Source organism: Limanda limanda, chromosome 14, assembly GCF_963576545.1.
Source record: "Limanda limanda chromosome 14, fLimLim1.1, whole genome shotgun sequence".
Lineage (NCBI taxonomy): Eukaryota > Metazoa > Chordata > Actinopteri > Pleuronectiformes > Pleuronectidae > Limanda > Limanda limanda.
In genome coordinates this window covers 4,591,942-4,617,498 of record NC_083649.1, presented here as the reverse complement: position 1 = coordinate 4,617,498, position 25,557 = coordinate 4,591,942, and the positions used below count along the sequence as shown (strand labels likewise).

General features: G+C 41.8%; 1 protein-coding gene across 2 annotated transcripts in view; it reads right to left on the bottom strand.

Annotated features, from left to right (window-relative positions):
- Positions 1–416: 416 nt before the first annotated feature.
- doc2b (double C2-like domains, beta) overlaps positions 417–25,557 on the bottom strand; it is a 118,671-nt gene continuing 93,530 nt past the window's right edge. The window contains exons 4-12 of one of the 2 annotated variants that reach the window (XM_061086445.1): positions 22,764–22,873; positions 19,247–19,373; positions 17,987–17,995; positions 14,336–14,381; positions 11,271–11,275; positions 8,337–8,494; positions 3,431–3,512; positions 1,153–1,249; positions 417–550 (exon numbers count right to left, since the gene is read on the bottom strand). In XM_061086445.1, coding sequence (XP_060942428.1) covers positions 417–550; positions 1,153–1,249; positions 3,431–3,512; positions 8,337–8,494; positions 11,271–11,275; positions 14,336–14,381; positions 17,987–17,995; positions 19,247–19,373; positions 22,764–22,873 — 768 coding nt within the window. The remainder of the gene's footprint in view (positions 551–1,152; positions 1,250–3,430; positions 3,513–8,336; positions 8,495–11,270; positions 11,276–14,335; positions 14,382–17,986; positions 17,996–19,246; positions 19,374–22,763; positions 22,874–25,557) is intronic. The other variant, XM_061086444.1, reaches the window with a different exon arrangement.

Below are 25,557 nucleotides of genomic sequence, written 5' to 3'. Positions count from 1 at the left end.
GCTTTGTTAAGACTCTCGACTCGTTTACTTCCTGCAGCTTTGCTTTAATTCACGTGACAGAGTGAAGGCGTTTCTTGTGCTGTTCCAGGGATTCTCGAAGATCTAATTGAATAAAAGGAATCTGCTCATTTTAATATCACTGATCATACGATAAATCAGGATTATGAAATTTAGAATCTGAAATCAAATTAAAGATCAGCCGGCTAAATCCTATTGTACATGTAAGAGCATTTTGGATATGTTTAATTTGAGCCCTGTTGAGAGGAAGTATTCATATTCCCACAGACGTGTCGCTGTGGCCGACCACGAATCCAGAGAAGAAGAGTGAGGAAGATGAAGGCCGGAGTCCGATCTGGTGCAGCCGGGGGGGGGCGGAGGAGGAGGAAGGACAGCTGGGACGACAGGATGATGAGTCTTCAGTCATTTAACGAACCAGGTAACTCGTTGGTCAGCGTGTGCCAGCGCTCAATTTTCTTGTCCTTGTTTTTGAGGCAGTCGAACCAGTGTTTGAGCCTCTCTCCGTTTGCATTGATACCCAGAGACACACCACCTGAGGGACAGAGGACAGGGTCCAGTGCATGACATATGAATCATAGAAATATGATGATGTCTTCATGACTGCACAAAGCAGCTGAAACTGATATGTGTCCGAACATTTACTATCTGCTGTTTCCAAATTAAAATAGAGTTCAAGGTCAATTACTTAGAAAAGTGAAAACAAAGAAAAGTTCTGTGATTTTACATTTTCAAGAACAATCAACATGGCCACTGTTTCCATTATCAGGAATGAAACTCAACAATGAACTTTCACAAAACAAGTTATGTGTCATCAAGAAGGAAGATATGCATGTCAGTGAATAATTAATGAAGGAATAGTAACTTTTGTTATAAACCTACAGAAGAAGCCACAACTTTATTACCTGGTTCCTATTAAGTTAAAAAAACAAGTTTATAAGATGAAGAATTAAAGTTAATGCTGAGAAGCTTTTTCTGAAAAGTTAATTCATTCATGTCTGTTTTTAAACAAAACTTTGATTCTCGTTGTTTTAACTTAAATACTTTGTCAGTGCCACATCTTCCTGAATCCCTTAAAAAATCCAAATCCCAGGAAAACAAAATACACGTCAAACACATTTAGATATTCATTCTCACCTATGAAATCGTTGGACTTCCCGATGTCGTAGTCCCACACCGTCACCTCCAGGGTCTTTTTGGTGAGGTCTGCATATTTGATGTCATAAGAGAACTCCTGCGGAGAAGAGAACAAGAGCTGCAGTTCTTCCTCCTCCCACGTCCAATAACAAATACACATCTCATCTCTTCACATCACCGCGGAGAACAAAGTCTTCTCAGGTTCAACGTGTTGTTGAACATGTTGAGTAAGAGTCGACTCTGCTTCACCTCCTTCACAACGAAAACACTTCCTCTGCAAGCTGCTGGGTTCGCATAATTAAAATTACGAAAGCGAACTCAATTACCATGTTTTATTTCCTGCTGAAATGTATTCACATTACTCCGAGCGCCTCGTTGACTTTTAATGTTTTGTCGCTGCCTAGAATAACACGCAGGCGGATGCTGGAGCCAGCCGCTGCCTGCGCTCACTCTCAGGGAGTCGTTTCCCTCATCGTCAAACATTTAGCTCGTCCTATTAGTTCACATCAACTCCTTCAGTGAACCACACACCGAGGTAATAACATGTGAGGAGCAGAATGACGGTGCAATCAATGGAGTCCGCTGTCCGATAAACAAGGTTTTTTTTCATTCTGCATCACGACGTTCGGTTCAATCGAGGTTCGCTGCTCCACCTCTGTGAAATCAATGGCTCCGACAGAAAGGCCAGGAGGTGACGGAGGAATACGGGCGCAAAAAATGTCACGGGAAATGTCAAGCCGCTGGCCTGCGTGCGTGTTTGGCCGCAGCCGTCCGTTCACATACAGGTGCGCCCCCCCCCCCCCCGGGCCCAGCTGCCCCCTGGCAGAAGGAACCGAGAGGCCGGCTCAGCCTCCAGAAACACATTTGGCATCGTTCAGCAAAAAACTGGGTTGGCTCGGTCCTCAGGGGAACAAACACGTTTCTGATTTCAACAGTGTTTACAATCAATGGTTTCTGAGAGGGAGGAGGCGTTCAGCTGCGAGGACTCAGCTGCTCGGAGACTAGAAGACTCTGAAGAGCTGAGGGGAAGCGATGGAGTGGCTGGTAATTCCAGCGTTTTAGCATCCAGCAATTATGTGGGTTTGTCTCCATGAGCAAGAATCACACGCTGTAATTTTACCCTCGACGCTGTAAAAATATTGATTAGTGCAGCTTTAAAGCTCCTTAAAAGAAAAGTTTTACTCTCATATGTTAAACATTCCTGACATCCATTCATCTGTCTCTCCATCCATCTATACATCTATGTGTCTCTCCATCCATCTATCTATCCATCTATCTAACTAACTATCTATCTATCTATAAATCCATCCATGTATCTATCTATCTATCTATCTTTATATTCATCCATCTATCTATCAATCTATCTGTCTCTCCATCCATCTATCTAACTAACTATCTATCTATCTATCTATCTATAAATCCATCCATGTATCCATCTATCTATCAATCTATCTGTCTCTCCATCCATCTATCTATCCATCTATAAACCCATATATCTAACTATAAATCCATCCATGTATGTATGTATGTATGTATCTATCTATCTATCTATCTATCTATCTATCTATCTATCTATCTATCTATCTATCTATCTATCTATCTATCTATCTATCTATCTATCTATCTATCTATCTATCTATCTATCTATCTATCTATCTATCTATCTATCTATCTATCTATCTATCTATCTATCTATCTATCTATCTATCTATCTATCTATCTATCTATCTATATATCTATCTATCTATCTATCTCTCCATCCATCCATCCATCCATCCATATATCTTAATATTTATCCATCGATTTATGAACAAAAACAGTTTATCACATGTGTGTGTGTGTGTAGGTGTGTGTGTGAAGGTGTGTGTGTGTGTGTGTGTGTGTGTGTGTATGTTGGTAGAGAAAACTCTGTGTCCTCAGGGTCTTTGACGACATGATGAACAGATCATTGATCAGTCGCTTTACAATCTCATCTCTATCTTCATTCTGTCAGTTTCTCACTTGTTTTCAAGGATGTTTCATCAAAATGTTGCAGCATTAATCTTTAGTGAGATGCATCAAAGATTCACAGGCGAGAGGAGGAGGAAGAGGAGGAGGAAGAGGAGGAGGAGGAGGAAGAGGAACAGCAGCTTCACACTTCTTCTAATGATGGATTCAGAAACCAGACCTGCTCCTGAAGGTTCAGGGTCACGGAGGTCAAGCTGCACATAAACACGTCAGACAAACTCTCGACACGAGCACAAAGGAGAAATAAACACATGAATAATAAGCTTTGTACCTCGTTGAACTCGGGGTTGAGCGTCTTCTTCTTCACAAGCGTCTTGTGCTTTGACTTTTTGTTCTCGTCCGGCTTCAGGTACCTGGAGGAGCAGAGAGGGAGGAGCACTCATCACAGACTCATTCCTGAGCTGAACCCTGTAATCACGTCTCATCTCCGTGGAGACGCTGACGTGATGTGTGGAAATGATCTGAAACCTTCATGTGAAAGCAGCTGTTATTTAGTTCTGTCCTCCAGAGGGTGCTGTGGTGCTGCCCTACATTCAACCACACTGCTGCATGTCATTGCACACGCGTGTTCACATGTCATAGATCCACCTGTGCTCTCTGTTCCTGCAGCTGAAACCCAGATGCAGCTGCGTCTTCACCTCTGAGCTCACTCTCCCTCCTGCAGGATTAATGATACATATTTAGTTTAACTGGATAATCTGATTTGTTGTTGTATTTTCAATAAGATTAGAGTTAAATAAATGTTTTTCTGATGCATCACAGCAGCAGATCTCCAGCAAGAAGTTCACATAAAAGCTTCATGTTAAATCTGGTTATTATGAGGGTTTATGGGTTTGGTCTGATTGAATTTTATTATCTTCACAGAGCTACTTTGTGGGTTTCTGCTCTTGTGCTCCTGCTTTCATCTGAGATATTTGTAAGGCATTTTAAATCAAACTACACCCACATGTCAAAACTAAAGCAGTTTATACAACAGTCCTGCAATAAACCCAAATCTAATCAGTTTGTATTAAAACTGTTTGAGAGAGTTAAGACTCATTTATTGTCATTTTGAGGCTGTTATTGTGTTACTGTAAAAGTTGTTTATAATTGTCTCGCAGGATGTGGAGTGCAATACAAACAGTTCCAAGTTTTTAAATGAACATTTCTCCATTTACACTCTGTTGCCAGTTTATTAGGTACGTCAAAGATAATGCACTCGAATACAACAGTCCTGTAGTTAATGGTTTCACATTATACTGAGAGATTTTGGATGATTAATTAACTTACATCATTAACTTACAACACTTACATCATTCCACTTTCTCCCCAGTACCTGCTTTTGCACAGTGTCTGTTTTGCAGGTTGTTTTTGTTTTTGTTTCTGTACTCTCATTATGTGTAGTTTTTAGTAGTGTACATATTGTGATCTTTTTTATTGTGCTTCGGCACTGTTATTTAAATTCTGTTTTTCTCTTATTTTGCTGTAACAAGTGAATTTCCCCGTTGTGTGGATAAATAAATAAATCTAATCTAATCTAATCTAATCTAACACACTACAGTATACATTCACTGTTCAGCCTCCAGAATGATGGTTAATTAATCCAAAACATCTCAAAACAGCTGTATTAATAAATACTTATAGTACTGTACTTATAAATATCAGTGCTTGAAATGTGTTCATCATAATCCATGAAAGATTCTCTGAGAAATCACTGGAAATGTTAATTACTTTCTCACAAGAGTAAAGTAAGTAATGAAAAATTCCTGGATCTGCTTTTTTGTCCAGATCCAAAATTGAATGAGTTCTTTCTTGGCTTGTGTTTCATCCTTCCTCTAAGTTTTGTGGAAAAGCAGTCAGTAGTTTTTGCTAATTCTGCTGATAAACAAACAAACAAATGTATAGAGGCAAAAACAAAACCTCTACGGTGGAGGTTTAACCAAACCTGACCATCATGGGTTGTTGTATTACACTGTATTATCTTTGGCTGCGTATTATCTGAGTGCACGTTGTTAAATATGCAACAGGAGTGAATCCATCCGGAGGGTTTATTGTTGCTGGTTGTGATGGACTGCAGTCGGGGGGGTGAGTCAGTGCTGCTGCAGCTCTGGGAGCCGACACTCTGTACATACGTGTTAATGAGACATGTGCTCGTGTGGACCTTTGTTTCAGCTTCGCCTTCATTATCGACGCAGGAGGTGGTTTGCACTCGCGTCTCAACCCCCGAGGGCTGGATCTTGTTTGGCGTCTCAAACAATTTTGAACCAATAATGATCGTTCTGGCGTCGTACATTTCAATCGCAGCGGCTCCTTCTCGCATCCGTCTTTTCCTGTTTTTCCGTGCTCACCGGACCCACACAGGCTTCTATTTCCCAGGGTAACGTGCAGGCGTTCAGGGAGGTGGCTAAGTGGGTTATTGCTCACAAACCTACCCAGGGGCCAGAGGGGGCTGGCGTGGTTGTTGATGAGGATATTGCAGGGAACCTAATTGTTGTCGTGTAATGGGACAAGTGACCCTCGGGCGAAACAAAGCTGAGAGCGAAAGTCGTGATGCAAACAACGCTCCTGCTCTGTATAAGGGTTCTGAAAATGTAATTCCTCTCTCAGCTGCTGCAGCCTTTCAGCCCTGCTATTATGATTTCCTTTCTTTAAAAATATCCTGACGTCTACGTGTGATGAAAATCGCTCGTAATTGACGCGAGGAGCCATTAACGAGGGGCATTTACACTGTCACTGCAGGCGGTGAACTCCACTTCCTGCTCCGCTAATGCACACCTGCCTCCCACCTTCAGTTTACAGACAACACAAGCGAGCAGGAAACACTTCTCTCTGTTCAGGTGACAGCTGCGACCCGATGCATCAGATAGCCAATCAAGTCGATCTTACATATACGTTCCCCTTTATTCCCTCTCACACGAAGCCAGGCGGTAAATCCCTTATCTGCCAGCGTGTCCTTCAGGCTTCAGGGAGATTTTTGTCAACCTCGAACCGTCGGGAGAAAAAAAATTGTTCGCCCGGCGCCGCTCTCCTCTCTCCAAAAAAACGAGTGGCGCTTTTGTTCTCGAGGAGTGCACAGCGGAGTAGGAAATTAATTGCACTTTCATTGCTCAGCCAGATGAAAGACTGGGGAAATGTTCAGGTGTGATAAATAGGACGCTCCTTCGAATTGCAGCCCGGCGGTCGGCCTCTTGTGCTGCGTGTCTTGCGGCTGATAATCACAGCCAGACGGTTCTGCTTAGTGCTAGAACGTCAAGCGCTGCCTGCTAATCCACCTCGACACCTCCACTGCTGGATGTGAGTCGTACATCCACTAAAAATAATGTTTATATGATGAGCATCCGGCGTTCGGAGGAGGAGGAACAACAGGGGCTGATAGACAGGTTCCTTCAGCTGGAGTCAACACATGTATGTTGTAACTGTTGCCACTATATTGCTTTATGTTGTAAAGGTTTTCAAATGTTTACTTTGTTTTTTGTATATAGCATTATTGTGACATTAGAGTAAAGACTTTTATTTTGAAGCCTCGGCTGAGCTGCTTGTTAGAGGCGGAGCTTCCTGGGAGAGGGAGAGAGCCAGAGAAGCAAGCTGAGGTGGTCCCACACATGTTCAAGACTTCTTAGAAGTTAAGAAGATTCCTTTTCAGTGCATGCAGCCAACGAGGTATTTTTGTCTGTTTGTCATTTACTTTAAGTTTGATTGTAATCATTGATACTGTGTTGTTAACTGTCTAACGTTGTATGTTATGTGTTTGTTACCGTGTATTACCCAGTTTTCACGGTTTGATGTGGAGAACAAGTCTTCATTAAAGACCCGTAGAAGAAAAGCCATTTGCTGTCTGACTGTGCTTGGGAGGGAGTCACATATGTTGTAAATCCACAAGTGTAAAGGTCTGTGTCTGAAATCCCTCACTAATCACGATAAAGTGAGTTCGCCATTGTTTCCCACAATGCATCGTGAGAAGTACTGCACAGCCGATGGTCAGTAACCGAGCAATATAGACCATCATGCATTGCGCTCGCGGCCTGTCGTGAAGTTTCTACATTTAAAGACGATCATGCAATTTGTTTTAAGTGTAAAATAAGTGCAAACGTTTATCGTCAGATACCAAAGAACCCGTCAGTCCACTTGGTTCTTTGGTTTCCAAGGCTACCAGTTTCTTCTCCCATCAGCTTTGCAACAAATGCAGATGTGCACAGCTGCGTGCACGGGGGGGGGCTCGGGCCGTGAGTCGAATGTACGACAGCAAATTAAAAAATAATGAATGAATATTGATTAAGTTTGCTATAATTAAAAGGGTTTGTTGGAATGAATCATGTTTATCCAATAAAATAAAAATAAAAAAATCATGGATGTTTATTCTTCTTAAGTGGTATTTTAAATGGACTTTTACCTTTATCTTATTATAATTAAAACTGTAAAGCAAAGACAGGTGATGACAGGAGGGTGGGGGTCACTTCAGCTTCGATCCTGCAGCAGAGATATGAGAGGCTGCGAGAGGCCTCACGGTGAAGGAGAGTGAGACACACGGTGAAGAGGAAGAGGAGGAGGTTTCAGAACATGAGGATAATGTAGAAATAAATTCCACGGTGTGAAAGGGAATTTGAAGATGGACTTGACTTCACCAGAAAAGAAATCCTTCCTTCGGCTCCCGATGCACGCTCCGAGTCGAGCTTCAAACGAACATCGTGTGAAGGACGTGAATGTGTCTGTGTGTGTGTGTCATTTCTTTTTACCTTTTACATATTCCTGACAGAAAATAAGCGAAGGCCGAGGAGTTTCAGATTTAAAAATGTTCCCTGGGATCAGGGACACTCAGACAGTCAGAGTCTTTATATTTCCTATTCGTATTAAATGCAGCACAACATATGTTTTACCAAAAAGCAGTAAATACAAAGAATACGTCCAAATATAAAACTACAGACACCAACTCAAACAAACTGAGTATGTTGCAGAGATCCCCAAATTAAAAATCAATTGATTATATGGTAGAAATGATGTCATTGTGACGTCACTGTGAAATCAGAGAATGATGTCATATAGCTTTTTTTTTATATTTTTCAACCAATAAGATCAGAGACACGATCTCCAGCTCAATGAACCAATAATTTTTCACCGTGTCGTATAAATTAGGTTTTTAGCATCGCCCCTATATTACTTTCCATTGTTGATAGCTTAAAGTTTGTGTTTGTCATACTGACGTTTTGACGTAGGGGTCGGAGAAGCCGTTGGCGTCCATGGCGGCGAGGTGGGCGCAGCGTATGATGCCGACCACCAGGCAGGACTTCACCGTGTTGTACTTGAGAGAAATCATGATGCGTCCTCGCTCCTCCAGGGATTTGTCTTCTGTCTTGTTGACCTGCAGAGAAAGAGAATTATATTATATATATGTGACGTTTCTCATCATCGTCTGATCAGATAACCAAAGCTTTGAATTTCAGAAATGCTATTAATCCTTGTTGACGAGGGAATCGTCACCTAGGAAACGCTCTCTCGGTGTCAACCATGACGTTTTAATTCATTTCGTTTAAATCCCAGTATCTCTGGTCCTGTCGGGTATTTGTGAGAGTGGGTCGGTGTCGTTAGAAGTCTGAGACGTTACTGTGTGTCCTGAAAATCAGCCCAACACTGATTGGCTGATTGATGTCATCTCCGCTGTAGATGGAGAGTTAATAGCCTCATCAAATTCATTTGCCACGTTCTTCAGAGACAAGATAAACATCTGAAGAAACACATGACCTGTGTTACAAGTGTGTGTGTGTGTGTGTGTGTGTGTGTGTGTGTGTGTGTGTGTGTCACTTCACTGATTTGAGGATCAGACGTTCAGGTCCCGACTGATGAATCCAAATATTCTGCTCTGATTGGATGATTCAAACTCAGATTCAACACTAAGTACTCTGTAGTCATTACTACGTTATTACATGATCACTCAGTAATTATTACTACATTAGTCCAGAGTAATCATAATCATTACTACACCATTAAAGGGTACTCAGTATTCAATACCACATTATTTTATAGAGTGCTCATATTTTATATATGATCATTGCTACATTATCATACAAGTACTCAGTATTCATTGAATTGTAAATACTTGTGACGGTACACGGTATTCATTACTACACGTTTCCATGACGACGTTATTCCTGAAGTACTCAGCAGTCATTAGTACACAGTCGCTGTTTGCTACCATATTATAACAGAGTGCTCTGTAATCATTGCAATATTTTTACAGAATCGGATTAATTATTATTTTATTATTACAAACACTATTCGTTCTCAGTGCTCAGTAGTCATTACTACACACACACACACACACACACACACACACACACACACACACACACACACACTAAAACATCCATTTAACCTTGTGGGGTCCAGCAGTGTGGTCTCAGCCACCAGTCCCCACAAGTGCAGTGGTTTCCAATGGTCGGACCCCACGAGTGTAGTGAAACAAGGTCACACTCACACACTCAGACTGAGTCAGAATGAAAACAATAAGAGAAACGCTGTCGCAGCTGGTAACCAGGCAGAGAAAATTGATTTCTTTTCTTTCTACACAGTTGCAGAACTATTCATGGAGTCACACTGACAGTCTGTGCGTTTCATGCATTCTTCTCCTTCAGCTGCACACAAACAGAGCAAAGCTTTCACTCCAGAGGCTCAGACATCTGGACCCGGGGATGGACTCGGGGGTTTCAGGGCCCAGGGACAAAGAAACTAGTCTGAATTACGACCTTTCACCATCAGAACCACGTTCACGTCATGTGTTTATACTTGAGGGCAGTGTGATGGGAATGAAGCTCAACAAAAAATCGAATCAAAAATCGAATCTCTCCTTTGAAAGAGTACGGAAGAACGAGCTGGACTTTTCTAATGTCATTTATATCAATTTATATCCAGTTATGTGTGAGGTTTGAAGAAAGTTTTATAAATGTTTCTCACCAGCGTCACAGGTCAACTTTCCTCTTGTCTCCAGAAAAATTATGTTTTCAAATAACCCGCAGCAGCAGGAACACACAATATTTCCCTTATTTTTCAAAGTGGGGTGAGAGTCTATAAAAACAACCAAAAAACCGCTGAATGATGCCGTAATCACTTCAAATGGACGCGGCACTGAGAGACTGGATGTATTTGCAGCAAACGAAACATGTTGCTCGAGAACATTTCATACACAAATTAACTCCTATCTTCATTACGTTGATTGAAAATGTAATATGGTTGCAATTAGTATTCTGCAGAAGGTGTTTGCTCGGGGACAGAGTCGCACACGGAGGTGCAGGACGTGGACGTCGGGGGAAACAGAGTAAACGACACAGATCAGAGTTTGGATCTCGAGTTCCGGGTTCAGGCCCTTCTATCTTGATCCTAGTTTTAATGAAACCGCGTGATGGTTTTAAATTGTCGCCTACAAAGACGAATCGATGAATAGTTGAGGGAATTAAACGGTTGGTCATCGACTCCAGGAAGAACTTCTACATTTTTTTTTTTGATTGAATATTTATTTAAGCCTCGGAAGACACATTGAGGGATAAGACCCTCATTTTCAATGGTGCCGAGGGTACAATAAAAAAGTTGATACATTAAAAGTTAATACATTGAATAAATAGGAATGAAATAAATATGCATATATATACACAGTAATACAAGGTATAAAACAATTCGTCAATAAAATACTATGGCAAAGTCAACTAGCAGTTACAGTCATTGCAGGAGAAGTCAGCTGTACATGAGACCAGACTCGAAAACTCTGTCAATGAAACAAATGAGCGCAACTTTAAAGATTTTTGGACCTCATTCCAGATGTAGGGGGCTTTATAATAAAAAGCTGTCTTCCCCAAGTTGGTCTTAACACGAGGTACATCCATCCAGCCATGTTTCCTGCTGTACTCATTCTGCAGCAGAGCTCCACAGCTCAAGGCGAGAGAAGAGGCAAAGAAATGCAAGGGAAAGATAGATTTACCTAATTAACCTTGGCACAATAAATTAAACACCCGTGTGCACCACCCGTGTCCCTTAAGTAGCCAAGAGGATAAACACCGGTGTCCATCCACATCAGTGACACCCGATAAGCAATCAGTCATCAGTGCTTCTCCTCACACTCTCATTATCATTCTGCTTTTGTCTCAAACTTCTCCTCAGAGAAAAACACTCTCTTCAGAGAACGTCTTTCCACAGCCTCAGCCTCTCGAGAGCTATTTGAGCTTTTTTTTCCCTTCATGCCCAGTGACTTAGAAATGCAATTTACCAGCAACACTCCCACAGCTGCTGATTTGGTTAATATGCAACGGCCTTTCCCACACCTCAGCATTTACTGCCAACCACATATACAGCACGAGACCATCAGCAGAGCAAATGCACGGAGGCTTAACAACTTCCAGCTTATCGAGGGCTACGTGAAAGTGCACGGACCGGAGGGAAAGTGGGTATTAGCACAGTGAGTTCTTTCAATTTGGTTTGTGGCGTTTCGAAACGATATTCATTAGGCTTTTCTCTCTCTCGTTTATGACAAAGTGCAAACTACTTACACTTTATAAAGTTAAACCTCAGAGATAAGAAAGTTAAATTGGCTTTTTTTGCCCCCACATGTACATTTACAAAATTATAATACACGGCAAGGAATACTACTTAAGAATCCTTTAATTCTTTTGTAGGGTTAAGCAATAATAACTGCCCCGAACCTCCACATATCAGATCAGCTACCTGACAAAAAACCCACAGTTTTTAAGACCCATTGACTGTTTATAAAGACGGACGACATATCTACAATTCCCTCTATTGTAAAAACATGTACAACATGTACCTGGTTAATGACCTAAACTTCAGCCAGCCACCAGAGGGCTACCAGGAGGATTTATGCTACGTTCATTGCCTTCGGAATGACTTCACACCCGATTAACGAGAGTTGATAGCTTTCCCGTTGCACAGGAACAATGTTTATGTTAGCCATTGTTAGCATAACCAGTTCATAATAACGCATTATGCGGCATTTCGCGTGTACTATCACTGTAGTAACAGGTCCAAGGTCAGTAATTGAACACAATACTATGTTTATGACATATTTAATGACAGAAGTGCGAATAAACAGTAAAAACGTCCACTTTTTGAAGATTTTGAAGTTGCAGGTCGCTCCGAGGTAGAATGGAACCTGGCTTTAGCTGTCTTGTCGTCTTTATATACAGTCTATAGTCAGTACCATTGAGTTGGTAGAGACCCAGGAGGGTGCAAAAAGAGCGAGAATATGTATATATCGGGTTATATCTTCACCAAATATGCAGTTTGGCGTAACAAAGTTGGCATAATAAACTCTATAAAGTGATAATATGTGAGAATTCTTCAAGTTAATGCAGGTTTTTGCAGAAATGTTGTGCAGAAACTTGTACAACCTTCAGCCAGATGTTAAAATAGAACCAAAAAAACACTTTGTCTCGTTGCAATTGTAATTATGCACACAAAAAAAACTCCTTCTATTTGTAGTTCATTAACAAATCTTAATTATACACCCATGTACATGGCTGGAGAGCTACTTTATATGATTTGATGTGCGGCAAGCTGCTGTTTGAAATAATCACGGGCTGCAAGCTGTTGTCTTCGGCACTAATCACTGACATCCCAAAACATCCTCGACATTCACAAACAAAATGAGAATAATGAAATGAGGAAGGGAAACAGGCAGAAGAAAAGCCCCTGCGGACACAGACTTCTGTCTCCTCCAGTGTTCCACAAGCTGTGCAGCCGAGTCCTCAGCAGGAAGCTAATCACACATCACCAGAGAAACCGACGCCCTCCGCATGAATCACACATGACTTTTGCGGGAAGTCTCTCTGGACCTGTGGACTCGGCGTCAATACTCGTGTGACGTGCCAACAACGTGTTTCAGGCGCCGTCTCGGTTTTACTGTCGGATCGATTTAGACCTGTCTCTTCTTCTGCTGTTTATCCGTGTTCAGGACAAACCTCTCTGTTGTCTGTGTCTCGCTGTCGGGCGTTTAACAACATGCACTCTGGGAAGTCCGTGACAAAGCAGGAGGCTGACAGGAATACAAGAGTATGGAGACAGAAAGTGAGCGATGGAGGAAGTAGAGAAACCTCAGGCTGCCCGGGTGGTTATCGGCGTTCCTGACAGGTGCAGACGTCCGTAGAGCACTCACTGTCTTTACTTCTCTTTGTACTCACAAACCCTCCGTTGAGCCCAGCTAGCCTTCCTTCACTCACATATAAATAATACCGACATAAGATAGAAGTTTCCAACGATCACATCATAAATCTCAGATATAAACCCATGTCTGCAGCAGCATGGCGTCAGCTCTTCACAGACTATATAAGTTCTGTCCTCGTTCCCTCCTTCTATTAATGTAACTTTCCTTTTTCCATCAATTTGCTCAAACATAAATCAACTTACATGAGCAAACACCGGACTGCGCAGCACTGTTTACTTTACATTCTCCAGCTAATTGAGCCATTGCCTGGAGGACAACTCGATTAAGACGGGCCAGAGGATGTCCATTAATTGGATTTAATGCACAGAACAACCGGACACCTCTGATGTGAGCGTCTGAACATCTCTCCGGATAAATGCAGCAGCAGAGCTGAGTAATTGAATGAGATATACATCGCTCCCTCTGCCTGCTCCATTGTTTGCTGAACTCCACAGTGTGGCAACAAAGCAACACAACACAGTAATATTCCAAGGGTATTGAATTGGTTCCAGGTAATACTCAGGCCCCCGGGGGGGGAGGATACCAGGGAATCTGAGTTATTACCAGGCACGATATCTGGTAATATCCCAGTATAAAGGGGAGTTTGGCTTTGACTGGTTAAGGCGGCTGAGCCAGGAATCAGATCACATGTTTGGCTCGACTGCAGCAATGAGACCAGTCCGACAGTGACAGAGTGATGGAGTTAAGGCCGGCGCATGCTTCTGCGTTTTCACGGGCCCGGAAGCGCAAGACACCTTCCGGGCCCCTTACGTGCTTACGTATCCCTTCTTACGTGCTTATGTGGGTCACCCAATTTTTCTAACTAGATGGCAAAGCTCCGCAAGCGTCACGTAGCCAGCAAGGCCGTGATTGGTCTGCTGACTACATCATTTCCGGTTCATGCCCGATAATACCGGCGGAAACCACGGAAGATTTAGAAGAACGAATATGGACCAAATAGAAGAGCACTTGGCAGAAGAGATCCGAAACTATGACCACTAGTATAACCCGTCACTGACCGGAGGATTTGTCCGCCAGACAAAGGCTCCGAGGAGCCGCCGTGGCGATGTAAATAAACGTCTCTTCTTCGTGCCACACACGAAGAAGAGCCGACTTCGACAAAAAACATTACTCCGCCTAGTGGTCTGGCGGGGAATTGCTTGGTAACACGCGCAACTGCGTGAAAAGCCACAGTCGCCGTTGCAGAAGCATGCGCCGGCCTTTGCACCATCAGTCAGTCAAATGTCAGAGTTAAAGCATCACTGTGCAGAAATGGAGACATTTGGGTCCGAGTAGAAGACTTTCATTCAGTGCTGCAACTGTCAATTCATTCAATGCTCAACCTCACCACGAAAAGCTGCCAAAACAAAGTAGAAAACCACGACATGGAACAAAAGTCCTGTGCCACAACATGACTTAGAGTTATTGAAACAATGCGTGGGCAGCTCAGGACACGAGGCTGTAAATCTGTGTTGTCGGAAGCTGAGACAACAAACGCATCTCCTGCCAACGTCCTGGTCGGGTCGCCGGGATCACCTCTAAACGAACAGTGGGGCTCCGACTGTTCTGCTGATACGAGAGAAGAGGCTGCAGCTTCCAACAAACATGTCCCACACAGAGAGGACGGAGAGAAACACAGCTCCGATAATGAGGAGGCAAAATCTGATAAGAGAAGCTGGCTGCGGATTTTTATTTTCAAATAAAACAAGAATAAAAGTCCAAAGCTTTAGGCCCCTGGGTGCCGCGATGGTTATTACAGCCCAGAATACACACATGCATCACATGGAGCAAACAACACAGGGACAATCCCCCCCCTCTCTTTGTTGGCAGAGATCAAAAACTGAGGTTTCTCCAGATAAATGCTGATGCTGCTGTGTAACTGCTGGATGTGTAAACTGTTTTTTTCTGCTTCGGTCAATAGCTTTTAAATGAAGGTGGGTTCATATACAGATAAATACAGTTATGATAGAGACTAGTCAAAATGTCTTCTTGACCTATAACACCGAGAACAAGTATCGCTGTTTTTTATTTTTTGAGTGGAGAAACGTTTCCACAGCGGAAACCCCAAAAATATTGGCTCTTGCCCCGAGAGGCTAATTCATCGTCCAACAATAGCTGAGAGATTGGTGTGCAAATGGATTTATAATAATGGGTCTGGGAAGAATTTCAACTCTCATTATTTCCCATTTTTCTCATCCCTTCACCTTGAATGGACTCATTTAATGGTGGAAGGAAAGCTGATGGTGAGAAGCTCAGTTCTAATTATCATTAGATAACATCTTCTTGGAGCCGTAAGTTTCTGTTGTTTCTCATTAATGTTTGTGTCCATCGCACACAGCTTGGACAAGATTAACATCTTTAATTCCCTAATATTGAACTATGCTGTGCTCAATATTTTGTGAAAACTCCATGTTACGAGAGCATATCTCCACCATCTGCCCATGAGCATCACCGCTGCTGGAGCTCGGCCTCCAGGCGGGAGAAAGCAGCATCCTCTAAACCTCGCCTCCCGTCCACTCTGATGAGCCAAAATGCCGTCCAGAGAAAGAATTAAAGCTGCCATTTCCCAAAATGGCAGCAGGGTGGGTGACAAATTTGTAATCATCCCTGACTGTGAAGCCTTTCAGTGTCCAGCCGAGCACAGAGACACTGATCCAGGCTCCGCTGCCAGATGAGGCTCCGGGGCTCTCGCACCCGCTCGGACCCTGTCGTCGTCCTCTGGTGCCAAACGCTGGAGGCGGAGCCAAAGTCTGAGCTGGCAGACGCTGCCATACGATAGACACGGGGGGGTGGTCACCACGTTAGAAAGGACACAGCTGTCCAGGAACCTCAGGAAAACTCAAACATACAAACACCTCTTCTGATATGTGTGAGTGTAAACGTTTCATACTTTTGGTGATAGTGTTGGAACCACGATCATCAACCTTTCATCCACATGTGGTGATTTATTCTGTCGGGGGAATGTGCCTCCGACCGCTCACAGGAACATGACGGAGTTTCCTCGTCACCACAGCGGGAGATTTGCAGATTTGTAGATTTGAAATGACGGAGGAAAGTTTCAAAGATGGAGAATTGAGGAAGAACTACCCAGTATGAGTATGGGGTATATAGTAAAGTGTCTGTATGTGTGAATGTGAGAATGAATGGTTGTTTGTCTTTGTTTGCTGGTCCTGCGATACGCTATTAATCTGTCCAGGTTGTTCCTCTCGCCCGATGTCAGCTGGGATCTGCTCCAGCTCCCCTCAAAGGAGAAGCTCTATAGATAATAGATGGATGGAGGATTTACTGATTCAAAATGTGGTGGAAATTCAGACTTTTAGCATTTACTTAAATATATTCCACCCTGCGACTGTCCAGAAGCATCAATGAGTCGGAGCTGCTTGCTGCTGGACGACAGGATTAAATGGTTTCTGCTCTATTCCCCCCCGAGCACAGCAAAGCAACATCCTGTGTTGGGGTAAGAACTTCTTATCCGCTGCTTCAGGAGCGAGCGGAGCAGAACGCCTCCCCCCCCCCCACCCGCCTTCAGCTACGTGACCAGCAGCAGTCGAAGCTTCACTTCGCCTCCGAGCGTTTCTGTGTGAAAACATCCAAACTGTGATGTTCACCCTCCATCACCAGACATGTGACGGTCAAGACCAAGCTTCAATGAAACAGAGCAGACAAAAAGTCACTGAAAACCTGTTATTGATTCAGACTCAGGCGTCTTCTCTGCATGTTGCAACAGCCTGAAACCTCATTTCATTCTTTAGACCCAAATAAAGAGCGGTATAATAATTGCAGAGCAGGTGTTGAATAGTTGCAGATAATAATGTTATGTTTGCAGCTTGGATTCCCAAACCGTGCATGTTACAGTCACTCCTGCTATATATACACTGTATTATAGTGTATAAAATGAGGTATAATGTACAATACATTCTTATTCATAACTGGAACAAAACAAAAGTTCTGTATTTCTGATTCAAGCAGGTTCTACCTTAAATTAACTGCAATACGCGTTCTGGGTAGTTTGCTAACATTACAACCACAGAAAGTACTTTGCTTTATAAGTCGCCTTCATCCACTGGTGTACACAACCTTGTCTCCCAAACACAGCCAGAGACAAACGTGTTGCTTTTAGCAGCTGGTTTACACAACAACTACACAACTCCCTGTAACTAACCCAGAGAAATGACCCAACGTGCTCAACCTTGCGTCGGGTAGATAAGTCAAACCAGCTCTTCACAGTGAAGGTTCAACCACACACATGGTGTAATCTACTCTCTGAGGTTTTCTCTGTGTGAAAATGCTTCCACACTGCTTGTGAATTATTTATCAAATGTGAAAACGGTGAAAAGAACAAACTGCTTTATCGTCTGGTTATGATTTTTATCCAAAGAAAAGAATCGGGGCCGAGACTGTGACTGACTCACTCTTCAATCACTGATGACAAACCACAAGCAGCGCACACATTTCAAATATGGTCGTTTACAAAGCATATACTAAAATTAAATAAGCCTTGACGAGACCAAGGCGTAGACTGGTAGTGGCTGCCCAGTTTCATACCAGTTTTGCTCGAGCATATTTTGTGTTTTCTGATATTTCACACTCCCACGTGGAGAACAAAGCATACGACGAGCAGAGCGACAGGAATGTGTCTCTCCACAAAACTGCAGGCAGCTGCTGCGTGCTCCAGGAAACTGGATTCTCCTGAATTACACCGTGTGATTCTTTTCAAAGCACAAAGTGTGTAGGCACGTTCGTATTCAATTACAGTTCGATGACTCTTCACTCCCATGCGCTCAAAACACATAATCCACTCCTGCTTCAGAGGCGAGGGTTCAAAACCCAGCGTGCCGCTCCGCCAGGTGGTCTAAATGGAATCCTGATGGACGCTGTCGTTAACTCGTTCAGTTAAAGCGACGCCGGGCCTGGTTGTGACGGACAGCAGCTTCAGCTTCATGTGAACAGAACCTGTTTATCTTCTGTTGAGCAGCACGAGAAACAACTGCAACGTCTATTGTCTGAATTTAGAATCGCTGCAGAATTCTGAGTCAGTTCACGGTTTCATAATGTTGCTGTCAAAATTATGTAATGGAATTTTATTGTTAATTATACCGAGAGTCCAGCATATTTTCTCTATTTCAACTCTTAAATTTGGGTTCTGACATGAAGCTGCGACACTGAAGAATAAATTAAGTATCATCGATTAGAAATTGAGGAACGTGTTCTAACACTTATACAATACTTGATATTTACATGATTTTATAAAGAAAACACAAGTCAAACAAGCAGTCGGGTCAAAAAGCTTTGTTAGAAAATATCAGTTCAATGATAATCAATATCTCTGATGCTGATTATATTGTGGATAATTTAATTTACATGAAGGTGGAAAGATTAGAAGTATCATTTGTTTTGTTTAACTGATAATCAACAGTTTACAGGAAGTTCACAGAGAAAAACAACTCTATTATTATAAATTCAAATGGTATTATGAAAATAAATCATGCAAATAAAACTCGATTAATTTTATTGGCTATATATTAAAATAGTGTTATGATTGTGGTATATAATATAATAATACAACATAATATAATATCATTTTAACCTAATATAATGTATAGTGTAGTGCCATATATATATATTGTATACTATACTATAGTGTCGGATAGTGTAAAATGGTATATTGTGTGGAATAATACAGTATTGTATATACAGTAGAGTTTGGTACATAGTATACTATACGGATATGTGCAATATATAGTAAAGTGCTTTCCAGTATTGAGAGGAATATGTTGTTAAGATAAAATTGATCTGATATAATTAATGTTTGAGGGATTATATAATTCTATACATTTGTAAAACCACAGTTTGATTATTCGGTTTGAAAACCTGGAACCCTTCAGTGTGTGTGTGGCTCAGTGGACTTACAGGTAACTGCTTCTCCAGGCAGTTGTTGAAATTTTTGATTTGGTTGGGCTTCAGCTTCTTGAGAGGGATTCTCGTTTCCCCGATGAACTCGTTGTGGCGGAATTTATCCTCATCACACACCGAAATCCTGAGAGGAGGAGGAGGAGGAGAACAGAGTGAGAGGAGGAGAAGAAGATTAGAGTGAGAGGAGGAGGAGAAGATCAGAGTGAGAGGAGGAGAAGAACAGAGTGCGTAATAAAGCGTGGCTGGGGTTAGGTCTCTGTCTCTGAGAAGCGGTTTTACAACTGAAAAATCCTGTCGTCTTCCACTCTTCCACTCTTCCACTCTTCCACTCTTCCACTCTTCCACTCTTCCACTCTTCCACTCTTCCACTCTTCCACTCTTCCGCTCATCATCCTCCATCTCAGCGACTCACTTATCAGCACATTCTCCACAATGAGGAACAAACTCAGTTTATAACAGTTTTGTCAGAGTCGATCAATCAAAAACTGATGGAATAATTAAGCTTTATGAAGCAATCAGCCGTATAAAAGACCTAAAGATGCTAGAGTGAGAAACTTCTACTGGAACAAACAGTCTCATGCTGGGCTCAGCTTATTGACTTAATGACTCCGTGCATGACAGCGTCCTGTGTCGACATCACAGTGTATTCATCAGTTTATTTTTCAATCAATAAAAACAACAACATATTCATTTAAACTCACAACCACTGAGGACACAGGGACATGCAGAGCACCTTTCCAGACAGGAGATCTATATTCATCTCCCACATTTCATTACATTTATAATGAAAGTTAATTATCGGTGGCGCTCTCTGCGGACGCTCTGTATGTTTTCACTAAACGCCGATAGCGGCCCGACACGACTCACACTCGTAACCACGTCGCACAAAACTCGCTGAACACTGTTTGTTTCATGCGGTTCGTTCTATGCTGCATAATGAAGGTCGTCACATGAAAGAGAAACCAACGAAAATGTTATATCAGTGAATCAGAATCACATCTTAACTTTAAATGCAAACTTAAGATATGACTCATTCCAGTTGGTCCCATGTGATTTAGTGTACATGTGTATTTGTGGTTTTGTGTGTGAGTGTTGTAAAGAATTGTTAGATTTTAATCATGATTTTTAACCGTGGGGTATTTGCTTGTCTTTATTGGTCGTAGTCTGTTAATCATGGGTTCATTGTGCAGTTATTTGGAAGGTATGAGGGCAAAATGACATATCAATTCGATTCGATTAGAGCAGGGGTATTCAACCGGGGGTCCGCGGCCCCCTGGTGGTCCGTGACGGCATTGCAGGGGGTCCGCAAAACTTTGATATTTCAACACATTTCCAGATTACTCTTGAATATCATGAAAAATATCTAAAATAATAAAAATATGTCTAAAATAATATAAAGGTGCTGGTGATCATGAGGTTAAACTTAAGTAGGCCTAAATTGTTCGTGTGATATTGTATGATTTTCATTTGTGACATATTCTGCATTACTTTGTCATCTTCCCTCTTCAGTTGTAGCCCCAGTTTATGTTGATTGTTATTGATCACTGTTATTTTAAAGTTCTCTCAACATGTCAGCTACATGTCTGTACATTTAAGTCATGAACGTTATATATTGATGTACATATGGTTCTGAGATGCAGTACAACTACAAACTGCATTTTAATTTTGTTTTCAAGTCTTAAGCACTGAAAATCAACCGTTTTTGTTATTTTTTCACAGATTTTTCTAGATTTGTGTGAGGCTTTTAAATAAAATCTACATGGAAAACCAAATGTCAAAACTTCCTTAGGCACGCGCGTGCGTAGGCACCTCAGTCGGCCGCGGATTACTTTCTAGTCAGAATGGTCCCTGGGACAAAACCAGTTGAAAACCCCTGGAGTAGAGTTAACAGAAGATCAGGGTCTGCTCGTGCTCCGACCATCACAACTCGAGTTCGTTCAACAAACTCTGATATTTTGAGACTTTCAGACGCTTCAGATCAACATCAGCATTTAACGCAGCGAGTTCTAGTCACATGTCAACACACTGATGAAGTCGCCAAATCAACAGTGATTCTGAGATACTGAGACGCAGCTCCTCCTTTTTTTCCGGCTCATGAACTGTGAGTAAAATTGGTTTAAAAATAAACAAATAAAGAATTGGTGTCAGATTGTAAATAACAAATTTCTCTTTTCTAATGAATTGACGAGCACTTGTGCGTTCGTCACACGGGGGTTTGAACGTCGGGGGGGACGGATGAACATCCAATTTGGCAGCAGAGCTGGAGAGAAACGCTTCAGCTTCTTGAAAAGTTAATTAAACCTCACGACAGAATTGTGTTGGATGATTGTACTTCAACACGAGGAGGCTTCAGTCACTGTTTCACACAGACACACACTCCACACTTCATTGTGCGTCGAGGAGCAAAGTGAGACTCTGGGACGTTGAAGGATAATTTTGTTTTATTGTTGTCGTCAGTTGTGTTGTGTGACGATTCTAAACAAATGACTGGTATTTACTACAGCCAATTAGTGCAGTTTTTACCACAGCAACAGTTTTTCTGCACAAACATGAAATAAAAGTGTTTGAGGTTAAAATGGTCGTTTGTCTGAAGCACGTTTGGATTTATTTTTCTCAGAAGAGAGAAAAACTTTCATGACTGTAACTTTTTACTGCATTAAAAACATGACTTCTCCTCCTCCCTTCCTTATCCTTCCAACTATCCTTCCCTCCATTCCTTTCTTTCTTTCAATCTCCTTATTTGCCTTTCGCTCCTCTGCATTCCTGACTTCCATTCCTTTTAGTTTCAGCTTCTCTACTTTTGATTCCTTTATTCTTATCCTCAATTTCTTCCGTCCCCCTAATGTCTTCCTTTGGGTCTTTCATCTACTCCCCCTTCCTTCCTTCCTTCCTCCATTTTCGTATTACTTCTTGTCTTCCTGTGTTCATTTCCTCCCCTTTCCTTCTATTGTTCTTATTACCCTCCTTCCTTCCTTCCTTCCTCCACTTTGTTTTGCCACCTATTCTTTATTTCTCTATTTCCTGCTTTCCCCCTTTTCCTATTAATTACACTTCCTTTCTTATTTTTCCAATTTCTTTCCTTTCCTTTCCTCTTTCCTATACTTTCACTCCCACATTTCCTTTCTACTTTTTCTCTTCCAATGCTCTCCCACTTTCATTCCTTTCATTTCCTCCCTTTCCTTCTATTGTTCTTATTACCCTCCTTCCTTCCTTTCTTCCTTCACTTTGTTTTGCCACCTATTCTTTATTTCTCTTTCTCCCTTTTCCTATTAATTACACTTCCTTTCACTTGGTTTCTTATTTTTCCAATTTCTTTCCTTTCCTTTCCTCTTTCCTATACTTTCACTCCCACATTTCCTTTCTACTTTTTCTCTTCCAATGCTCTCCCACTTATAGTCCTTTAATTTCCTTCCTTCCTTCCTCACTCCCTCCCTCCCTCCCTCACTCCCTCACTCCCTTCCTCCCTCCCTCCCTCACTCCCTCACTCCCTCCCTCCCTCCCTTCCTCTCCGTACCTGAGTGTTTTGCGGACCATGTCCTCGTCGGTGATGCCGTAGTAGGTCAGGGTTTCGCTCCACACGGGGTTGAGTGTGTTGTGCAGGGTCTTGGTCCGAAGTTTATTTGCCTGAAAGACAAACAGAGGAGACGGGTGAAGGCGACGATGGACTGACGCTCGTCTTCCTCTCCCTGAATCTCAGAACTCGTCTCTCCGGTGTCACGTCATTAAGAAGCTGCCAGTTGCACAAACAACCTACCCCTCTAACCGGGACCTGCAGAGAACGAGTCCATGTGTTGACGTGTGGTGAAACGAATGCAAACACACGCTCACTGCTGCATGTTGAACAGAGCTGAGAGTGACAAGTAAACACTGGACTGTATTTACAGGAATTCAGGAGTCCAACGTGTTGACTCCTCTGACAGTGAAAGATGAGACAGTGGCTCAGTTCAGGCTCAGTCTGTCTCCACCTCATTATCCCATTGATTGATTTCAAAGAGACCTTTTAACTTCACAGTCGGGAAAAATCTAAACAGTAAAGGACCAAATAAACAGGGAGCAATTTAATTTATATAATTTATATACCAATACGAAAGGCTGCATTGATTTAGATTTAATACAAACAGAAATCTTCAGATATTTGTTCTACACCTGAAAGATGCAAACAAGCTTTATTTGTTCGTTCCATTGTTTCCATTTGATCTGATCAGTTCCAAATTAACACATTATATTATATCATATCATATTATATTATACTGCTTTACATTGCATATTGCAATCTGACACTGTTCACTGTTTTGCATTTAGCATTTCACTTTTTACTTCACTTTTTATATCTTTTATCTTTTATATATTTTTATTCAGAAATGTTTATGTCAAAATAAATGTTACTTTGTATAAATATTGGTAAAAGGTTAGTAAAAAAGAAGTAAACAGTGACTAAATATATACTGGTTTCCTATTTTTTATTGCTCTCCTATGCATGTTGTATTTATTGCGTTTTTATGTTTCTATGTTCATTGTATGCACCAATAACCAGAGCAAATTTCTTGTATGTGTAAACGTACTTGGCAATAAAATACTTTTTCTGATTCTGGTTTCACGTTGTTTCTCTGTGATATCAACGTGTTTTTCTCATCGTACAAACGTTACATCATCAGAGGTGAAGACTGCAGCCACTTCTTTTTCTTCTTCTATTCTTTAGTTCTGTCTCAACTTCCTGCAATTACAGGTCCAAAAGTTCCAACTCTCCTAAAAAGTGTTTTCACACTGCACAGTTTAATCTTCTTTCTGGTGCATTGGTCTGGACCGTGGTCTGAGGAACCGTTCACACCTGATATCTTGGTTCAGACTAAATTGAAAAGTCTTAAAGAACCACAGGGAGTCACTGGCTGGTTTGATAAGCAGCAGCTGCATCACGTCAGTCTGTAGCTTTTCCACCGACTCACACCCACAGATGTGTATAAACTGAAAATGACCCGAGACGAGCTGCAGGTTCATCAGTGGAACTTTGTTCTGGGTGAATCCTCCGAGACGCCGAACAGAACGAGACAGGGACGGTGGTTCAGTTGTCTGAGTCGTGGGTGAGGACGTGTGAGTCTGTTGAATTTAATCAATTAGCTGGTGTGATTATTTTGAAGGTCTGATAGCAACGTTCCACGTTATAAACATCTGATTGTTTCTGCCTCAATCAGTGGTTGTTTCCCACAGGAAGGATGCTGATCACACACACACACACACACACACACACACACACACACACACACACACACACACACACACACACACACACACACACACACACACACACACACACACACACACACACACACACACACACACACACGCACACATACACAGACACAAACAGACACAAACACTGTGCGCTTTGTATAAAAATGCAAATAACAGATTTGATTCAATAAGTAAATTTAACTCCTGAATTTGAATCTTGGCTGCATTTCCATTATCATTCATTTATTTGGTTCCTTCCTTCTCTTGTTGGAATAAAACAACTCGAAACAACATCTACATCATCCTCCATGAGCTCCATGAACTCCATGAACTCCATGAACTCCATGAGCTCCATGAACTCCATGAACTCCATGAACTCCATGAGCTCCATGAACTTCATGAACTCCATGAGCTCCAGTCCACATCACCATCATCCCCTCAAACCCTCAATCTGCCAAGAGGAGCAACTTGTAAATATTTATAATGTTATGAATATTTCTGCTTTCAGAGTCACAATTACAGCTTTGCAGACGAGATTAAGAAAATAAACTCCCTCGTTTCACTTAACCGACCAAAACATGTCTATAAAAAAGTGACAGAGAGATGGTAACAAGGTCGGATGAGATTGTCGGAGGTTCACTTTCATTAGTAACAACTCTTAACTTGGTGAAGGGAAGCTGCACTTTATAGATCGGAGGAAGTGGCACTTAACCTTCGCAGCGTTGATTCATCTTCATGGACCTTCATCCTTATAGACATCTTAAATTGATATATTAGGAAAACACGTAATTTATCTGGTGCCTTCATGACACGTCACTTATCAGGTGATATTATATGAGTATATATAAGTCAACATGGGCATTTGTCCGATCAGCTCCAAAAGTGAATCTCCAGATAAAAGTTTGGTCTAAATCTAATCATGTATTGTTATTTTGTACACAGACACACACACACACACTCAACACACACACACACACACACACACAATACCAGCTTCCAGTTATGTGTGTGCAGGGTAATTACTAAATAATACAAAGATTTAACACATTTATTCATCATAGATTAACATTTTCCTCAAA